Source organism: Eucyclogobius newberryi, unplaced genomic scaffold (genome assembly GCF_026437365.1).
Source record: "Eucyclogobius newberryi isolate DKJ021-1_F unplaced genomic scaffold, fEucNew1.0.hap1 SCAF_2, whole genome shotgun sequence".
NCBI classification, from domain to species: Eukaryota; Metazoa; Chordata; class Actinopteri; order Gobiiformes; family Gobiidae; genus Eucyclogobius; species Eucyclogobius newberryi.
Window position 1 is genome coordinate 15,438,873 of NW_027315834.1, and position 21,835 is coordinate 15,460,707.

Genomic DNA, 21,835 nt, shown 5'->3' on the forward strand with positions numbered 1-21,835 from the left:
TGTTTCCAGAGGCAGGGACTGGGACACTAGTCAGCAGTGTATAGAGACATCCTTGATTTATTTTAATACATTTGCAGGGAATTCAAGCAACCTTCTTTTACGTTGTCATTATGGGGCTTTGTTTGTAGAATGTCGGGGCAAATAATGCATTTGATTTATTTTATAATAAGGCTGTTCCTTAACAAAATGCATCGTGGTACAAGTAGTGGCAACAGAACCACTCTGTGAAGGTCCTTGAGTGGCCCTTGAGCCCAGATTTGAACCCAATTGAACATCTCTGGAGAGATCTGAAAATGGCTGTGAACCGTTGCTCACCAACCAAACTTATTGGGATTGGGAGGTTCTGCAAAGAAGAATGGGAGGAACTGCTCATCATAAATAATACTATCACAGATACTACCAGTTTTATACATGATATTACTATTGCATTGGATAATCATGAAGAATGTCTTTGCCTTTGATTCCGTGGCTCACCGTATTCTCTTGGATCATGCGTGAGTTATTGGTGGTGCTCAGAGAGACAAATGGCGCAGATTGGCAGCCTTGATTCCACCAGTCTGCCCCGGGGTAAATGAGCCCACATCTAGTTGGCTTTGCAGTGAATTAAAATTTCAAGTGACTTTGAGCATCTGAAAAAGCGCTAGAATAGGAAAAAGTCCTCAAAACTATTGCATATGCCAGGAAGCTGAAACCAATGAATGGGAGAGTGACCTCTTGTGGTTGAAGTGAGATTTTTAAATGTCTTTACAGAAAGTGTTAACCTAATAAATAAGACTTCTTCATATAGTAGTTAAGTGTCAGTTTGCTAACACTACAGAAGCATTGTTTTTGCTGCTGTTGCCGTGAGTGGTTGAGTAGGTTGGGGCTTGGTTTCCACGGTCACGTGCAACTCATGTGGGTCGTCTGGGCTCCGCGCCTCACGTGTTCTTGTTATGAAAGCCACGGTGCGTGTGTTCAAGCTGCTCTCGAACAGCTGGTATTATATGTAAGCCTACAGTCTGTACATCACATGGGTTCATGCGATACTGTGACTGTAGCATCATCATACAGTATTAAATTACTGTCAGTCATAGCTGAAAGTATTTCACACTACAATTACATTACTAAAATGACAGGACATAGATTATTGTATTTTAGATCAGTTTGGGTCCAAAATGATGCGGTTTTTGGCGGCATGAAATATTAAATCTCTTTTAAAAATAAAAAAGTTGATGCTTTTTGTTCTTTTTCATTGATCCTTCTCTTTCTATATTTTCTTACAGATGCACCACTGCTGGCTACAATGCTGCATGTCACCACTGCCACTTTGTGCACTTACTACCAGAGGATGAATTTCAAGAGGGACCTCCACCAAAAACAGACTGGAAAACTCGCACATAAATGGGGCACTGTCTGTTGACGTTGGCGCAAATTTAAGAGCTGTGTGCTCATAGAAACATCTGGATATGTAAGGGAAACTGCAGACATGCTGAGAGACATGGGTGCACATCCTTCTTTAATAGATTAAATTTTGCCAAATGACCCTGAAGCAATTCTGTGCTGGCCACAGAACATCAATGTCCAGAAAAACCTGTGGATGTCTATGAGTTGGTCAGCATTATTGAAGGTTCTCAGCAGCCTTCATGATGTCTCACCATGAAAATCAGCGTGCCAACATTGTTTACTTCCAGATCCTCCACCGCAGATCTGCAGCCAGAAATGATGCACCAGGCACTGTCATTTATCAAACAAGTCCAAGACTGTTCCAAAGAGTTAAAACCATATGGCATTCTCCTAGCCCACTCTGGTGGAGACGTTCTACGTCTAATGGACATAGGACAGTGGAACAGTGGAAGCCTGGACATGATTGTGGGATCCAAGAGGGACTTGGACATAATGTGGTATGTTCAAACAAAGACAGCACAGGACAATGGAGAATGTTGTCACAATCTGTAGAGGAGTGAAAAGCATGTTTTTATGGAATCATGAGACAAAAACATTTATAAAGCATTATTTTTTCCACAAATAAAGATCGACAAATAAATAAAGATAGAATTACCTGTATAATTATTGCACAGGCAGTATTCAAGCATTTTTGTAAAATGTCAATAAATGTCATACATTTTAAGGTTGATCTAGCACATTCATGAACAGTGTTCTTGGTTAGTATTATCACAACATCAAAAGACAAAACAAACATTTTAAATATTTAAACCAATTTAATAGTAATTCACAGCATTTATTGATGCTACATTAATAATGGATGATACAGAGAATAATGTGACTGAATGGCTTTTGACAAGACTGCTGTGTCATAAAGAGTGTAGTAGAGGGATTTCATTGATTTGACAAGCACATATATATATAAATATATACACACTGGAGAAGTCACAGTTGTGGATATACGGTATAGCTGCATTGGCAGAGAAACGACTGTTCATAAGTTGTTTATTAATGTAAATCTTTGGGGGGTAAACTTTCATATCAAAAATATAATAGGTCTATGCTACGCAAAAAGAAAATACACAATATATACAGTACACATGTGCGAGCCCGAAAATGAGCAAATTCAATATATACAAATTTTGATCTGAAAATGATCAATCAAATAGTGGGCCCAAAGTGGCCTTAAGTCCTTAATATAATCAACATTTCAGAACAGTTGGAATGAAATCTATTTCAGAATATATAATTTTTACTGTATAAAATAGAAAAGAAATTGAAAGGTTTCCTCTCCAGAATGTATTCATGTGACTGCATTTATGGACCCATTGTGTACTGGACACCTGAAAATAAAACAGAAATAAAAGAAACACATGGTTATGAGTGTTTGTGACATACTTGCATACAATACATACACTTTTACTATGTGTGCTCATACAAGCTGCTCACTGCCCCATCAACCTGAAGCGGTCAGACATTTACTTAAGAACTGTCCTTAAGTTTAGTTGTAGTTTAACTCCACTACATTGGAAAGATAAATATTATACTTTCTATTCAATTATAAAAAGTACTACCGGTAATCTAATCTTTAACTCCAGCCAATACCTAAATCTCCTTTTTTTTTAATAAAGGATATTTAACTTAAATAATAATTTGACTGAGCTACTTCTACTTGTATTAGAGTAATATTTGATCTGGTTTATATGTACTTTTACTCAAGAAATTTAATTCTGTACTTTGACCTCTGCCAGTAATGTAGAGTGTGCATTAATTATTGTGATATAAATGGACAAGTTACTAACCTTTAGCGCCTCTGAATTTTTAAGGCTTTAAAATTGCCAGGATCTCCACTGGGCCTTTTTCCACTTATTTGAGAATGGTGTTCCAACCCTGCAAAAAGCATGAATCATTTAATTATCATTCATTTAACAAAATGATATTGAAATATACACTGGTTTTATTTTAATAGTTACTGTAATTGTAACTCACCCTTTTGAACAGCAGGGCCATGTGTATCCTTAGAGCTTTGCTTGTAACACATCACACTGGTCCCTAAACCCGCATAATCTTTGAGATGGAAAGTGACATGGTAAAAAGTCTGACAAGATCAAAAATACACACGTTCAGAGCTTGAGTACTCACTGTGCTGAGATGTAGAGATGCTGCTTTGCGTGTCACTCTGTGTGTACATCTTGGCACCACTTTGCCACTCCCCCTGGTGGTGCATTGGTATTTGATACCCTGAGAAAAGACAATTCAATAGTTTTTCACACACTATTATACACATAAACAACAGAGACCAAGCGAAAAGAGTACACTTACCACTTGAAGCATGTCTGGCCTCCCCAGTGTAACACACGTCCAGGGAAGCCTCTGCAGTCCTTCTTCCAGTGCTGTTGTCATTGTTATACGAGTTTGATGGAACAGCTGCCAACAAACCTGTGGAGTCATAAAGATGAAGAAATCAACAAATGCTCCTCTTAAGTCACTTCTTTTGTGAGCATTTTTTTAAGTAAAAGCATGTGTCCTTACTGAGGCCCCTGTAACTGGACAGCTGTTGGTAGATCTGTTTCATTCGCTCAATATTGAGACGACTGGCCTCTGCGTGATGAACCATGGGCTTGGGATAATGTACTCCAATCACACATTTAGCTGCCTTTTGAACACTCTCTGGTGCATTCCAAGGGTCATAGATATACTTGGCAGGAAATCCTCTGAGAATCGGCAGGTAGCGCCTGAGTACGAAAAAAACACACAATTATATATATGTATATAGACATGTATATATAAATAGATATATAGACATATAGATATAGATAGATATGTATATTGAATGACATTGACTACAATATAAGAAGGCTTTGACTTTTCAAATCATATTACAATGATATTGTTTGTTGTCAAACCTTATGTAATCTCCATTTGGATCTGTGCGTCGCCCAAACCCCACTGGACAGTAGCAGTGGAAGAACTGCTGAAAGAAGGAGCTGCAGGAGAGCCACATCCAGCTGCCTGCATTCACACTCCAGTCAGCGTCCAACAACAGCTCCTCAAACACCTGCACAAACATACACAACAATTCATGTGTGGCTCCAGTTGTATAATGTATAACTACTATAGTGTTTCATTATTATGATTAAGTGTTGTCATTGGCGATGCTGACCTTCATGCCCTCCTCCCAGCTGATCCACAGGTCTCCTCTGGTCAGGAAGCAGGCCACTGCGTGTCTGGCCAGGTGGTGGATCCAACCCTCCTGTCTGAGCTGGGTCATGATGGCGTCAATCCAGGGGAATCCACTTTGGCCCTCGGCCCACTTGGCCAGGGCTTCTGGGTTGCGGTCCCAGGGAATCTGAACACAAATGGGGTTGCTCTCCATTTTGTCAAAGCAGGGGTTGTTGGTGGCTGCGGTGTAGAAAAACTCTCGCCAAAGCAGCTGGCCATAGAGTGAAAGAGGAGGGGAGCTGTTCTTCTTTACCTTTAGAGAAAAGCATGTGAACGTCCACACTGAGAACACACTGAAAGATAATTCAACTAATATGTTTATTCTGTACCTTTCTGTACAGATCAGTGAGTTTAAAGTAGAAAATTCGGATGGAGAGGCATCCAAACCGTAGGTAGGGACTGAGGCCTGTTGGGCTGGCCAGGAGTGAGTTAGCATTCATTCTGGGCCTCTCAAAGTTAGCCACCCATGCCTGGAAGCAACACAATTCCCCATGACATCACATTTGTTAGGATTTATTTCCAAATTCTAAAATGAGAGTAATTAGGATTTTACTGACCTTTCTCTCCAAATGCCTCTCCAGCCGGGTGAGGGCCTCTGACTCACCTCCAGGCCACACAGCTGAGGACAACCCCTCGATATCAAAACCTGAAAATGATGCATGGGCCTTTAGCAGATACAATTTAGCCGTGGCTTTTTGTTACAGTCGCCTCCAAATGTTGACTCACCAAGCTCCTCTAGAGACGGGACACCAAACTTGTCATCGTGGTCTTCAGAGAGTGGTGTAGTGCATTTACCCATGACCTCAGCAGTTATGGTTTCTACTGGGACCTCTACGGGGTCCATGTGGCTGATGAGGGTCTGGAAACGTTTGTAGGTGAGGGGCGACTGACCTCCATTCAGCTCTATAATCCTTCACAGTGAATTAGAAATAGTTAGACACAGAATACACAAATGTACATGAGGTCTTTAAAGGCAGGCTTACTTGTCCAGGTTATAGAGCGTATGAGAGACGCATACGGTCACCTCCACGCCAGCCTCAGTGGCAAGCTTTTTAATAGCTGCATCTCGCTCCTTTCCAAATGGCTCAGAGTCATATTCATAGGACAGACGAGATATTTTCCACTCCTGAAAGACAGAAAGAAACAATAACAGCTCAAGTTTGGGATCACGCTGCACATGTAGGCATATACCGATGCCACTTACTTTAAAAAGTCTGGGAAAGACATCCGTGGGCTGACCTCGGATCACGAACAGACGAGAGTTTAATTTACGAAGGCTCGAGTCCAAATCCTCAAGACTCTGCAGTAAGAACCTGAAAGGACAATCACTTTTTTTTATAAGCACTAAATCCATTTATAAATGCAAAAGTATCTTGAGTAAGCACTTTTGACTGAAGAACCCGAATCAATGTCCCATATTTACACAATATTGTCCCATTTACGTATTGAAGCTGGGCACAGTGACACGTGGGCTCTGAATACAAAAGAGACTAATCCTTGTAGAACATGAGTCAATCTCACACATGGATTTGACGTCATAGAACTCATGAGGTAATGTTGGGTAATGTTGTTTAAAAGGAAAAGGTTAAACCAGCCACACTTGTTCAACATCTCAAACTGATATATATATTTACAATACTTATATAAAAATACTTTATATCTGCCCAACACATGCATTTCTTTCTGGGAACTCAAAGGATTAAGTGGCAGTAATGTGGTGCTTCCTGTGTGGTTGCTATAGGTAACAAACTTTGTAGGCGGAAGCTTCCTGTATAGTTTTAGTCTAACCTTTACTTACACTGTTGATAAAGGACTCAGTGTTGTGTGAACGTTAGAATGAACAGAACACTGTAGCGCTGCACAATATAATGCAGTTTGAGACACCTGTAGTTTAGACCGCATGGGATTCCAGTTTGTCAGTTCATATTTGAGTTTTCTCTCAAATTTGAATGATCTTGAAGTAGTTTACAATGTGCAATTGTAATAGAATCCTATTTTTTAATGAGATAAGTCCTACTATACAATTTTTAACGTTAAAATACTATGCAAAATAAAATAAATCAAGACAAAGGTTTCAAAGCCACCGCAATATGTTGCCCACCATGCAACCTATAATGAGTGGTGAACGTAAACCTTTTCTTCCTGACTTTTATCTCTTGAAATGAGCACTCCTTTTCTGTATATCAAAAAGCACTGTTCAAACAAGGAAACTGTTCATTACGTGCTCTTAATCCCCATTGAGTCGAGGGCCACCCAGACAAACACTGTGATGTACATTGTTTAGCACCATAACCAATACCAAAGCAGACACCACAGCAGTAAAAAAACAGCAATCCATTGTGCCACTGGTGTCACCATGGCTATTTCACTGCGTGGAGATTGTGGCGCAGTTTGCAGAGGAAAAGTAGGTCATAACTGAGCGGAGGTTTATCTGCAAACACACTGACCCAATTGCAGCACAGAAAATCACGGTGGGAGGTGGGAAAGTTATTGGGATAAAGTCTGTTTCGCAACTCATTTTGTTAATAAAGTCTATGTGAAGCATGTAATTAGAGTGTAGGGTAATAAGATAGTAATAAGTGTGACTATAGACAGTTGCATAACAATCGATGGATGCTTCAGGACATGTTGTCTTTTTCTGCTACAGAATCGTCTTCCAGCTACAGCGTGTGGTGCAATTATTTATTCCTTTATTATGTATTTTAGCAAACAATTGCAGACAAAATGTGACTGATGGTGTTTTAAAGCACATCAAGCATTGCTCTAGAACTAAAAAACAATACAAAAACTCACAAACAAATGCCTATGTGCTAGCTATCGAGGTGAAAAATTACCTCGACTCTCATTGGGGTATTATCAGTCAAAGGCCCAACCGACAGCAAAAAGCACTAACTGTTCAAAACTAATCAAGTCACCACATGGAGCTTTTTTAGTGATTATTCTCAAACACTCCTAATAATCTGATTCTGATTGGAAAAACAGCCTAACCAAAATATCATTAAAATGCAGTTTTTTTGTGGCAATGTAGATATTTGTAGGTATTTGTTGAGGATGAAGTTGATTGATTAAAACAGGTCAGGATACTAAACACGCAGGTCAATATTAATTTGAGGAAACTCCATAGGATTGGTTCTAAAATGGGGAAACACAAAGACAAAACGCGCTGCTGTGTGTGTGTGTGTGTGTGTGTGTGTGTGTGTGTGTGTGTGTGTGTGCTCACCTCCACCTGTTGATGCCCACGTTAGAGGAGCCGGCGAACCAGGGGTCGAGGATGTAGACGCAGCGCACGGTGTCCGCTCCCCGCAGAGAGTCCTGGAGCGACGGATTGTCGTGGAGCCGCAAGCCCTTCCTGAACCAGTGGATGGTATTAATGACCATTACTTAGTTGGACAAATCAGCTTTGTTTGAGAAAGAGGTCAGCAGCAGTCTCTCTTTGGTCCGTTGTTTTTTTGCTGGTTTTGTATGTCTTGCAGGCGATGATATTCAAGGAAAATTGAAGATGAAAAATAACGCTGAGGTCTGACTCACTTAACCGACAGGACTGACTATGATTAACCCTGCTCTAACAGTATATTTTCCATTATGCTGAAGAATGTAAAAACTTTGGATGAACGAAGCATTTGGGCGCGCGGCTGCGAACACGGCGGGCTTTAGGACCGCGCACTCCTAAACGCAAGAGGCCACCGCGTTGTATAACTTGTTTATCTGATTAACAAAAATGCGTTTTAAGATCCATACACTAAACAGTAAGTCGTATACTCGATGACAGGCCCAATGAGAACAGCTGAGAGCTCAATCTGACAAAAAAGCAACAACACGGTAGCAAGACGCGCCGGGGATCGGGTGTTATGTAAATCAAAATGTGACGGGAAAAGCCGCTCTTTGTGCTGCCCTGTTAGTCCGTTCAATCACTCAGCTTGAAAAACGCATTATGTTCCTTCTGAATGCCTCGCCTGCACGTCCAGATTGGGTAAAATAGTTAATTTCCTCTGACTCCGTGAATCGCTCCAGCCTCTTCGCCTCTACGACAGACTCCGCCCACCCACAGACGCACGCAGCTTCCGCTCTTCCGATTGGACAGAATCCTTGAGCGTTCTTCCGGCGTGGTCACGTTTCTGCGGCGTGCGCTGCGCTCAAGCATGATCTATAATATATATAATATATAATACTGTCGGTCTCAAGTCAAACCCCATGGTCAAACCTGAGGCAGCTTTATATAATAGATCCGTGGCTTTTTCTTCCTAAAATCAAATTGCCTTAGATCACCGATAGGTTTTATTTTGTTATAATGTAGCCAATGTTACATGTTAACTTTAATGCCAGGATTATGTCGTGCCCGTCTGTTTGTTGCCGTTTTCGTAGGCTATTTAATCAAATTGAAATTAGACTACGTTTAAAAAAACAAAAAAACTGCAACAAATAGACACATTTTCTGAGGAGAAAAAAGTAAGCTATTATCTCTCCCCGTTGTCCGCAATATTCGCCGAGATTGACACAAGGTGTTGCTCCAACCAACCTCATGCAGGACCAGAGTTCATAAGCTACCAGTTTACTATACTGAAAATTCAAAGTTTATTTCTTTATTTAAAACAAGAACAGAACACAGATAACATTAATCTCAAAGAGAAAAGATGCTCCGTACCAGATTCAGCATGTAGCTACTGTCCGTCTGTAGTCCTTGGGCAGGTTTAACATGAGAAAGAAACATTACAACACCCCTATTTACACAACACCCCCTCCATAAATTTATATATATATATATATATATATATATATATATATATATATATATATATATAACAATCAACAACAATCCTCCTAAAATTAAATGATACAATTCATATTTCATCATCAATGATCACCTCCTAAAATACAATATAGTACTTTTCATAAATCATCATTAGTAATAACTCCTAAAATACAGTCATACAATTCATAATTTATCATTATCCAACGATCCTAAAAACAAGAACTATTAAACTCATTAGTAAGCATTTAAAATAATGATCTAATCCAGGTGTGTCCAAACTTTGATCCCGAGGGCCAAATGTGGTCCTCAGACCAATTTTGTGACCCCTCAGGCTTCCTACTACATCGGCCTAAACAAAAAGTAGTACTTTTTACTGTAGAATTAGAAACATTCTGCAATAATTATTTAAATAACACACATTTTTATGAGATACAGACCTAGTATTAATGTTCCAAGCCTTATTAAAGGTGTGGAGGCTCATCAAAACTACATCAAATGCAACATTTCCAAACATTCACTTCATTGTCATGTCGCCTGTGGCTCTCTGCTTCGCATATGCTTCAAATGCGGCCCTCAATTTAAAAAGTACCCGTGATCTAATCCACTAATACACATATCACATAAAAATGCTAAAGCTACAATATTCTTCTTTAACATGCAGTACTAAATGCACTCATAACCCTAACCCTAAAAATTAAAGATCAATTTCATTATCAACATTATGTCCTCAAATATTCACAGAGATTCACTAATTTAATGAAAAATCTTCTCAACATAAATTCCCTAGATTATTTGTTTCAGATATAGGCAGCATTGACACAATGTTTTTCCACAGAAAAGGAGACAAGCGCTCCAACAACAAATATGAACGGCAAAAGATGACACACAACAGCAGCAGTTCAAATACATTTCCTAATTTTTCTAGTGAATGTTATTAACATATTTTAATTTGCTCACAGTCAGCACTTGAACTCGAACCAAAAACGTGCTAAAAAATAACCTCTCACACAAATGGAAGGTAGGGAAGACCGGGTTTGGTTGTCTAATGGGTACGTTGTCACATTGCTTTTATAATCACACCAGGGAGCGCTGTGGTTTGACTTTTTGATCAAATATTAGGATAAACATCTTATCTATTCTTCTAAAAAATGCAATAGGAGATGTGTCTTTTTTATGGTCTGTTAGGAGTTTTATTTTTTGGTGTAAAAGCGTTTAATCCATCTTTTAGTATCCAAGCTAAAGCCACGTGCTGCTTGCTCAGTCTTTATGAAAGTTGGGGCTGGATGTCTCATGGAGCCTGGGGTTGGTTGTTACAATGGAGTCATCATGATGTAATAATGTGCTTACACCTTCGCTATGAATCACTTTTGTAGAGCCTATCTACAACACTGCGAGGATTACTCCACTTTACATCTTAATACGAAGTAAATGTCAAACAAACCTTCACTTGCACTTATTTATTGTTGGAACATATCATATGATGATTGACAAGTGCTTTATAACATATTTTTGAAAAGCATGTTTTGACACAAAACATCATTAATAACCAGTAGCTTGTAATCACATGATGGGAAAGCTATGGAGGTTATTTTGCATTATTATTACCCAAGCTTATTTGGTAATAAAAACTTGAAAGCTTTATTTTACACTGAATTTATTTAATTGATTTTGGCATTCGAATTATGTGAACCGATTTTTTAAAACATCCTTTCAAGTTAAACATATTCATTAAATATTAAATTTATGTTAAAAAAGAGGCAGACTTGGAGTGTTCATCTTTATTTGTTGATAATATTTGTATCCAGAAGTGAGTCTTGTGCTGCATGAAGAGCAAATGTCTAATCTACTGATCTAAACTACCTTAACAGTTTTAATAGCTGGATGCACTGAATAGTCTCACTTGACTGATCAATTCATTACACAAGCGCTCTATGTTATTAGAATACTCTCTGTATTCCTAACAAACATCATATCTTATAATTAGAATTGTGTACAGAGCCTTAGATCCAAAGACTTGTGTCTAAAAGGTTCTAAGTCACTTGTGAAACTTGGCGCTGCTGTTGCTTCTCTTCTGCACATGTTCAGTTTGGGCAAAAACTACAAGGTTTCCAACCCAGGTTTATTCAGCGTGGTTTGAGCTTAGATCCGTGGGTTTGAGGCTGTGTGGTCCTCAGAGCATGTGCAGACCTCTAAAAGTAGCTGATGTCTGCTCTGATTCTAAAATGACTCTCCATTCACTCATGTTAGTGAATGGAACATGAACTGGACTCCGAACATGGCCACAGACTGAAAAGGGAGAAGAAGAATCTAGCTTCCCGCAGTACTGCTCAGTGGCCTGTAGAGGCCACTAAATGCGACTTCCAGCCAAGCTTCAGCAGCAGAAGTGAGGGGAAAATGGCTTATTTGGATATATTTCTTACCAATTTAAATATAGTTGTGACACAAATTAATTTTAGATTTCATTGGTCAATCACTGCTTTGATTACCCTGACCACTGTTATGGGACCCAGATATGCAGCAATTTATCACAATGGAGTTTGTTGTCTTGAACGGTTAATAACTTTGTATTACAATAATGAATACAAAGTAAGCTTGTGTTTTGTCGTGCAACAGTGTTTGTTCTGGAGCTGCACGGGAGGGGCACGGCACAGGGGGGCAGCAGAGGGCTGGGGCTCCACATGGAACACCGCTCTTTCCCAATCCGTCTCTTCTCCTTCATCCTATGCAGGATTGAGGGCCCTATCACTGATGAGGGTTTTATAAGTCCCTCCACATAGGGGATAGGGGAGGAAGTAAACACAGATCGGGAAAGAGCTGACTCAGCATTTAGACACAAGTGATCAGTGGCAAGGGTAAAACACAAGTTAACACTTATAGCTCAGTTAATGGCCTGTGTAATTAAAACCTGTTTTGAATTTTTGACAATATGTTTGTCATCAGTTACTAAAAGTACAAGGAGCTGGGACCCATAAAACTAAAAGTTTAGACTCACCAATGGAGTGTATCATTATCATGCATGAATTGGCCTATAAAACATTTGTGCCAAAATAACAGAATACGCAAAACGCATAAATAGTCTAAATGACATTAGGCTGAGATACAACAGCAGTAGCCAATGTTGAGCTGAAGCCTGTTGTCCGTGTTAGTCAGTCATGGTTAGGACATGCGGATTGGTTTGTATAAAGGCACTTCAGGTCCCTCCTCCCATTAGAGGGAGCCTGTGCTGCGCTTGGTGCAGTAAGCGCCTGGTTTGTGCGTGCACAGGTTGCGCGTGCAAATTTGTGGACCAACGAAGACAAAAATCGATTCATCCATTATTGATTTGCAAAAGAATCTTCTTTGTGGCTTTTGACGTTTTAATTTGGAAACAACAGGAGCTTGTCGTGAGCGGGAGAGAGAGCACTTAGACGAGTTTGTGACTTTGAGCGGTGGTCCCTGCATCCCTACAGTATGCGGTGCAGTTATGGCAGGCAAGGGTAAAACAGTGGTGAGGACGCTGGAGGATCTAACCCTGGATTCTGGTTATGGTGGAGCTGCGGACTCGGTCAGGTCATCCAGCGTGTCGCTGTGCTGCTCCGACACGCACCAGTCTCTGCATGGGGGCAACTGCTGGCATCTGACAGAATCTATGCACAGCAGACAAAACAGTTTGGACACGGTCAACACAGTCCTGGCGGAGGACACGGATCTACTGGAGAGCTCGGGCCAGTGCGCCAAGCTGCCCGAGCTGGAGGACGTGCCGTGGAGCCTGGGTGAGGTGGAGGGTGCGCTGGGGAAGGATGAGACTTTGATGGCGGGGGGCCCGCCACCTGAGGTCCTCACCCGGCTCTCGGCTCTCATCAGCCTCGCGCTCGTGCGGGTGGCTCGAGAGGCTCAGCGCCTGAGCTTGCGCTATGCCAAGTGCACCAAGCACGAGATCCACAGTGCCATAAAGATGGTTCTGTCCTGGACCATTTCTGTAAACTGTATCACAGCAGCCGTGAGCGCACTGTCACTCTACAACATGACGACGGGCGACAAGTTGAGCCGAGGCAAGTCTGCGCGCTGCGGGCTCGTCTTCTCTGTGGGGAAGTTCTTCAGGTGGATGGTGGATAGTCGTGTGGCTCTGAGGATCCACGAGCATGCAGCCATATACCTCACTGCGTGCATGGAAAGTCTTTTCCGAGACGTGTTCAGCCGAGTACTGCGCAGCGCGCTGCTGGAGAGAGACAACGGCATCCCCAAGTTTTCTCTGGAGTCACTGGAGCAAGCCATCAACAGTGACTCTGAGATCTGGGGTCTTCTGCAGCCCTATCAGCACCTAATCTGCGGCAAGACCTCCAGTGGTGAGTGAAGCCCAACTACATGCAGCAGGGCTACACGCTTACAGTGAAAATATTGATGCAAATTACACCTTGGCCCCCACTGATACAGGACATGGACATCTCAACATTCTTCTAAACGCACGGGTTGAACACTTATTGAGCAGCACATGGCAAAGTTTAGTTTAGCCTTGGAGAAATATCAAGTGTGTTTGCATTTCAGACAGTTAACAATAAAGAATTTCATTGTAGAATGTGTAATTACTTTGGTGTAGGGTGAATAATGCCAGATGTTTCATTGATCCCTGAGAGATCATTAAGATTTCTCATTTGTACATCAGCAGTATTTGTAGTTTGAGCACATGCACAGCTGCCACTGAGAGAAGGAGAGGAACAAGAGTGATGAAAAATTGATCTTTGATGGGCTCCTTGATGGGTGTTATGATTAATCTATAGCATAGCATGTGCATTAACATGGATACCTAATAGAAAATCAATATTGCCCTGATTTCTCACACATTGCAATACCATATTTGCAGAGGAAAGCATTCTACTCTTTCATTCATGCTTTAATCAATAACAATTTGACACAAGGGATAACAGGATAGTTAATATCTCACACCATGGATGCACTTCCAAGGCATTATTGTATAGTCTTTCCTCCTTTAAACACAATTTTTGGTTGTTCATGAATAGCAGTGTTCATCTTATTGTTTTACAGATTTATAGAGCAGAAAGGAGACTATTATTATACATAACCATTTACGTTTTAAAATGAGTGCACCGCAAAAGGCCTGTGCATGTCTAACCTGTTAGAATACGATTATAATGGCTTCTTGAAGCCGGATGACCAGACACAAAAGCTACATATTTTTGCATGGCTGGTTTTTTCTGTCTAATGTGATGTTATTCTGTATAAAACCTGATAACCTTGTAATTTAGACATCTTCAAACATGTTGTTAATGCTTGTGATGCCGCTGTTTGTTTATCAGTTCAGATTTCCGTCTTCTCTCAAATGTTGATGTTTAAAATGTGAAGTTTAAACACAATCCAACAATTAAAACCTTGCAAATCTGGTCGCAATTGCAATGTTTGTCAGAGAAATCGCAATTAGATATTTTGCTTTGTCATGCAACATTGTACTGTTTTAGTGCTGTGCTGTTTGCATATTTGCTCTTGTTTGTGCTGCAAACCAACGTGCAAGCAACAACACAAAAAACTGCCAAAAGCTTTGTTTGTCCGTTCGGTGAATATTTCCCTTATTGCGGTGAACTCACAGATGCAGCGACAGATTGGAATAATTCTGTTTTAGAGACTGCAAAGCCAAAAGGATGGATTTGTATTTTTCATGTTTTGAATGCTTTTTTCTCTTGAGGATTGACATTAATTTGGTATAACACATATGGTATCTGAAAAAATATAAATATACTGTACGGAAAAATATAGGATATAGGGAAAATATAGTTCTGTGTGCTTAAAGAAAACCTATTATGATTTTTTTCCACTGGATTTAGTATTAAGTTATAACAAACGTAGATCAGGAATTTACATTTAGTACATAAACCTGGAATAAATCACTCAAACAAGCATGAATCTATCGACATACAACATTGAGTAAGCTAATGAGGAGGGCACCCTGTTATAATATAGTTAAAAGGTCATAAAAGTTAATTTGACATTATTTTTTGTTTGACCTTTGAGGTTTTTACAGACAAGGATCCACACGTCGGTGAGAGAATTGCATGAATGGTGATTGTGACAGAAGGTGGTTATGTGGGGCGTCTGAGGAGGTGATCAGCGTTACAGAACACATTCTCTTGTATCACAACATGGTGTTTTGCTTTCACACCGTGCCATCCCCTTCACCTCGGGGTCGTCCCACAAAGAGTCCAGCCCTACAGCGTCGATCGTGTTTCCTCCTGATCACGTGCCTCCAGTGTCCACGTGTACATGTGTATGAATGAGTGTGTTTGAGAGTCTATGCAGGACAACAGATTTCCCTGATAAATCCTCCTGCCAAGCACCTCCATCTGAAACCAGGGAGATAAAACCGATGACAAGACTCACATCTTCGTAAAGTACTGGACATGTGTGTGTTCTGGGCTTGCAGAGAGAACACCGGGCCAAGGCCTTGAGCGGCAAAAACTTGTTTCCATTTGCAGAAGTTGGTCAGATGGAAAGGATCGGTATCATTGACATGCGGCGTAGTGAGGAGGAGCACGTGGGTTTGAACATCAGCTGGGTGAGGTGCTGGCACAGCTCACTCAGAGATATAATTACTAGCTCCTTCTAATTAACACTTGTGCATATTTTGCGGTTAGGACATAGCCACAGGAAACACCAGGGAGCTGTACTGAACAAAGACAGTCATTCCTTCATTCATATAATGCCCCACTATCGGCTTCATGGCATGTGTTCAGATGCAGTGGGCACAATAACAAAGAGAATGAAAGCTGACCTTGTTTAATAGTGATTGTGTGTGTGTGGGGGGGTTTGTAGGTGTACTTTTAGATCTAATTTGAGCTGGAAATTGGATTGTCGAGAGTTGAGGTTTCAAACACATTTGGATTCCCATTGAATTGTTCCTGTCCAAAACACTGTGATTCAAGTATTGAACAAATAATATATGTTTTCAATGTTCACTGAGGCAGCACAGAAGCTAAGCAGCACCGCGGCTGAGTGGATAGCACTCATGGCTCACAGCAAGCAGGTTTTACCCTGTGTCTCGGTGGGTTTCCTCATGGGCACGCCACTTTTCCCCCATCAAATCACCCAGAAATCAGTATAGTGAGTATATAATAATATAGTTATATAATTTTGACTCTCATTTTGAAGCAGTCTGCAGTCTTGGGTGACTGTTCTGAGTTGGTGTATGTCTTTGTATTGATCCATGTGCCCACTTATCTTTGCCGCGATGATGCCTGACATGAGCCTCCATGTTGTGGAGGGACAAGTGGAGGTCGATAGTTGGATGGAACTGCTCCTTCAGGCTCCCAGGCGCTCATGGAGTGCAGTGAGTTTCTTGATCCTGCTGTTACTTTGGGCTTCAATGCCATGGCCCATTGTTTATTGTGGTGGGAATTTCTTAAACCAACATGTGTGAGTACGAAGTCTCGGGTTGTCTCTGGGTTTACCTTTACTCCAACTTGTTTGTGCTTATATTGGTGGCACTTGTAATAAACTGATCCTTCCAGCTTCATGAGATTACACAACATGATTACTCTGGTCCTGTTCATCTGTCCAGCTTCATGTAATCTGCAGACAAGATGGAAAACGCTTAACTTGAACCAAAAATGCTTTTGATTTCATTGTTTCTTGTCCAAACTTTGACACATGCTTGAAAGGAGCATTTGTTTCTCTGTGGCCATTTGAGAACATTGTGATTACCTACATTTGTCACAAAAGACATGCTTGATATTTGCTTTAGTGATGCAGTCCATGTATTTTATGAGAGAAAAAGAGAAGTATTTAATCATATGTGTCGTGAAGCATGTTGTTAATATTTTGTAATAATATTAGAAAAATAACTTTTTATTATTAAAATTTGTGCTAGTGGTCAGTTTAACTGCTATTTGTATGGTATTTATTCTGTCCATAACCTGCACTGTAGCGGTCAGATGTGACACAGGCTCTAAAGATCATTAGAGATCCCTCTCTTGTGCTGGAGGAGATGTAGAATTCCCTTATGTAAAAGCGACAGGTGTGCTGTTTGGTGGTTGAGTGGATTGCACATGTGCGCTCCATGTCCAAGGACCATCACACTGTTTCTGTTGGTTTGAGGGTAAGTTTATGCAGCAAACATTTATAGAATATTTCACAAATCATTTGTGTTTACGTTTTGAGTTTTATAGTTTTATAGTTTTAATTTGAGAGTTAAGGTGTAGAAATGGATTCACGGTGGTGCCAACAATAGATGAGTTTTTGTTCCCTGAATAGACAGTTTTGGAATTTGTCCCAACATTCTCAGAGTGTGTCAGAGCAAATGAAAAAATGCTGCAAATATGTCTAAAAATATTACCCAAATAATTTCATAACTTGAGCATCTGATATCAGAAGTGTTTCAGACTTGGACACAGAAGCCTCCAGATCTAAACATGGTTCCGACATGTTCTCTAAGACCTTTTGTCATACTCCTCTATATTTGGACAATAAAATGTCTTCATATTGCGATTCGTGCTTTCTCTTTTGTCCCCTGTGTTTCTGATCCGGTGCAGAGGTGGAGAGACTGTACTACATTACATTTGTATACAGCAGTTGATCATTGTGTTTTGTAGTTTTAATAGCCCTGCTTTATATGAATTCATTTCACGCAGCCCAAACTAAAAACACTGAATCAACCTATACATAACCTATACATAACCTATACTAACTATACATAAATAAATAAAATTCCAACAAATTTGTATCAACAACCAAACTTTTATTTATTCATTTATTATTTTTATTGAATACAAGCCCCAGTCTCTTGCGGTTCCCGGGTGCCCATGTGAAATGAGGATATTGACTCTGGGGGGAACCATCTGGTGCTATGACTCAAATAAGGCTGTAGGTGACTTACATCGTCTCCTAGTAACACTGACACTGTAACTACCTAAAGAGTCTGTTCACTGCAATGTCACATTTGTTTCATTATTGTTGCACAAGCGATGCTAATAAAACATCTTCTGTTTGGTGACCTTTTACTGTCACAACCAGAAAAAAACCCCAAAAAAACAGATTGTACTGTTGTTACTGACATCAAACTTGAGCTGATGATTAACTTGTTAAAATAGAAAATTAGAGACAACTGTTATGGGAAGTACTGTAGCAATATACTGAGCCAGGGCTATTGAGTGCTCTTTAAGTGCTTATGTGCAGTGATAAAGCAGTCTACTCCCCTTTTAGGTATTGATCTGTCTGAATGAGAACATGAGGGAACTCTGTAGGGAAACAAAGACAATCATAAAATCAATATGCGGCTTAATTATCCGAGACAAATCACAATGTGTTAAAAGTTACGACGGCCAAGTGAGTGAAGGAGAAAGTGAAAATGAAATCATTGTACTGTAGTGACTCTTTTGCTGTTTTTTTTTTTTTTAAGTTCTTGCCTAATCACTTATGCATTTAGATTATTCTGAGTGATTCTGAGTGATTACTTTTTATGAACGCTCGTTATAGATCCACCTTGTCTTCTTTTAATCTCCATTTCTGTTTTGTAACGTGCTTGCTTTGGCAACTTATTCAAATCCTTTCAAAAGGGCGGTAAATACAATTCTGATTGAATCGAGTTCCACTTTTTTCAAACAGTTATAATATAGTGATTTGCCTGTAAGTGCTTGCTTTTTAATATGTTCTGCCAATTCTGTCTCAGTAAAAGCACTGATTAAAAAGCTTTAATGTTCATACAATTAACATTGAAAGCCCTTTTTTGTGTGTTCTTAAGAAAAAATAATACCTAATAGAAAATTGTGTTTGATAAATTACAAGGCAAATATAAATGTAGTTGTTTCTCTGCCCTGCTCTGAACACAGACAATAGTTTTCATTAAATCTCACAATGTAATTCACAAACATTTCAAACTTTCAATTATTTGCCAGACGAACCATCATCATATTTTAAACCAGCTAAAACAATTAAGACGTCTTCACTTGATGTTTTCAGTGTCACCGTGGTTATTGTAAAACAGCAACATTTGTCCTCAACATAATGACGTGATGTGTGATGACGTGAAGTGTTGCTCCACAAAGACAGCTTGACACGTCTTACTCTTCAGTTCTTCATCTTACGAAATCTATTAGAACGTTTGAAGAGGAGCAGACATTGGCCATTAATACTTTAACTGTACTTGCTTGTAAATGTAGGCCAATGTAAGAAGTCACTTTGCTCTGCTTCTTCTCTCACTTTTTCACCCTGATGATCACAGCGTTTTGGCCCATCCTCTGGTGACACTGGTCCCCTCAGTGACCACAATTCCTCATTATGTCCCACACGCTTCCCCACACTATAATGATCTGCGTCCTTGCTTATTTTCTCTCAGTGCCATTTAAAAGAGACCCGCCCTTCTGACCTGTTTGGTGCCGGCAAGATAATTATGATGATTCGTGCGAGAACAAAAAGAGTGTACAATTTTCTGTTTGTGTTATGTTTGTAACGATTACCGCGAATAAAACCAACAGTAGGTTATGAGTGTCAGAGGTCTGTCCTTTGGGTGTCACCGTCTTCGTGCAGAAATCCACAGCCTCCATTTTCTCTCCAGTCGAAACTATCTCCATCTCTGACTTTATCCCTGACATGGCACAACATAAGCTGTTCTTCTCATAGACACTTCTAATCCTTTCCTTGTCACTCCCAAGGATCATCAGCTGTCAGTCTTCTTAACACACGCACGCACACACACACACACACACACACACAAACACACGCACACACACACACACTCACTCACACACACACACACACACACACACACGCACGCACGCACACACACACACACACACGCACACACACACACACGCACGCACGCACACACACACACACACACACACACACACACACACACTCACTCACACACACACGCACGCACGCACACACACACACACACACACACACACACACACACACACACACACACACAAACACACACTCACTCACACACACACACACACACGCACTTAAAGGTTGTGAAAAATCAATACTCAGATACTAATCAATCCTAAAACTGTGTAGTCATTTGAACAAGGATTGTAAAATCTAAACTACTACAATTATTTTCCGTTCAAAATGGTATTCAAGTGTTTTTTTTTTAATTAGTGTTATCAGCGCCCACATGATATATACCTTGAACACGACATAAAGCAGAACATCTCTGGACCTTCAAATCACGTCGACTTTGTGCGTATTGGGAGACTCCATCTCAGGCTCTCTGCTGGGTGCTGAAAGTGTTGAAATGTCCCCAGAAACATCAATCACAGCTGCCTTTCCCAGGGACTCCCTCCTGGTCCGGCAGTCTCCTCGCTTCACTCAGATTCCTGTTATCAGTCTGCTTCTGGGGCAGGAGTCGTTCTGGGGAATGGGCCGGCTGATCTAAATGCATTCCATTAACCGCTGAGCCTGTCCACGTTCAGCTGGTATACTATGGTTTAGTTTGCCTGTTCAAACAGAATCTACATTTAGAAATATTGCCTGCTACAAGTGAGATTGAATGTCTCATGGTTAGGCTTGTGTTCTATAGGATGCAAACATTTTCATTAGGGAATCCAATCAGGTAAAGTTACTGGTCGTTACTTCCTGCTGGGCCAGATAAATACTCAGGTTACTATAGTCACTGCCATAGAGCTGAACATGTGACTGCAACTGTGTCCACGCCAACCAGGACTTTTCAGATTTGGCTTAGACAGATTGAATAAATAATAACTTGTACTTTTCTTAAACATGTATCTTATTGTAGTATTATAGTATATTTTGGAATATTAATAAAACTGACAAAGGCACTCATGTGTCCTCAAAACACATTTGCCCAGGTAAGAATAAAATACATTTTGACTGCTTTAAAAAAAAAAAAAAGCTTAGTTTTATTCATTGATTTTTTAATTAAAGACAGGTTTTCTAGCTATTGAACCTCGTCCTCAAGAGCACCTTTTCCAAGATTTTTATTAAGAAAACCATCTGAAGCACTAACCTTTAACTCCTATGTTTTATGCACATCTTTTGTTTATCTTGTGTATGTTTTTATGGTAAAATGTGTGCTACAAATACAAACATGTATATCACAGTACTCAGATCCCAATATCAAATTTAATCAAGATTCAGGTACATTACAGTTTTTCTCGATTGCTTTTACCTGCTTAGGTAAACTAGAACCCTTCATGACTTTTTTCTTTGCACAGCAGAAGTCATCTCTTACGAATGTGTTCATACATTTTCATTGGGTTCACACATTTCTCACATCCTTTTGCAAAACAGTTATAGTTTTTCTCGATGGTTTTGATCCCTGTGTCACCTCTGACATCACATTCTCAGAACAGTTCACACTCGTGTCTGAACAAAAGCTCTCTCGACAAAATGACACATTTTGCTTGCAAAAGGCTGTAATTCTCTCAAAACACTTAAAACATGCAGCTAAAGCAAATCTTGCCTTCAAACACTACAACGTGTTTCCAA

General features: G+C 40.1%; 2 protein-coding genes across 3 annotated transcripts in view; one reads left to right on the top strand and one right to left on the bottom strand.

The window, feature by feature from the left end:
- Window positions 1-2,278: 2,278 nt before the first annotated feature.
- cry1a (cryptochrome circadian regulator 1a) lies at window positions 2,279-8,095 on the bottom strand. Its single transcript, XM_072453681.1, has 14 exons — window positions 7,865-8,095; window positions 5,849-5,957; window positions 5,628-5,770; window positions 5,371-5,555; window positions 5,202-5,290; window positions 4,974-5,114; window positions 4,586-4,897; window positions 4,329-4,480; window positions 3,955-4,157; window positions 3,745-3,861; window positions 3,565-3,663; window positions 3,412-3,489; window positions 3,225-3,312; window positions 2,279-2,765 (listed from the first exon to the last, which is right to left on the bottom strand). The coding sequence occupies exons 1-13, from the start codon at window positions 8,020-8,022 to the stop codon at window positions 3,227-3,229; spliced, it is 1,872 nt and encodes a 623-aa protein (XP_072309782.1). The 5' UTR covers window positions 8,023-8,095; the 3' UTR covers window positions 2,279-2,765; window positions 3,225-3,226.
- A 4,532-nt stretch (window positions 8,096-12,627) lies between these two features.
- The window catches only part of btbd11a (BTB (POZ) domain containing 11a), a 92,075-nt gene continuing 82,867 nt past the window's right edge, over window positions 12,628-21,835 (top strand). For both annotated transcript variants that reach the window (XM_072453683.1, XM_072453684.1), the window contains exon 1: window positions 12,628-13,719. In XM_072453683.1, the coding sequence (XP_072309784.1) occupies window positions 12,858-13,719 (862 nt within the window). In that variant the 5' untranslated portion in view covers window positions 12,628-12,857. The remainder of the gene's footprint in view (window positions 13,720-21,835) is intronic.

Coding starts and splice junctions, on each gene's coding strand:
- cry1a (XM_072453681.1), bottom strand. CDS start 8,022: ATGGTCATTAATACCATCCACTGGTTCAGGAAGGGCTTGCGGCTCCAC. Junction 5,115..5,201: donor AGAGGCATTTGGAGAGAAAG/GTCAGTAAAATC, acceptor TGTTGCTTCCAG/GCATGGGTGGCTAACTTTGA. Junction 4,158..4,328: donor CCAAATGGAGATTACATAAG/GTTTGACAACAA, acceptor TTTCGTACTCAG/GCGCTACCTGCCGATTCTCA.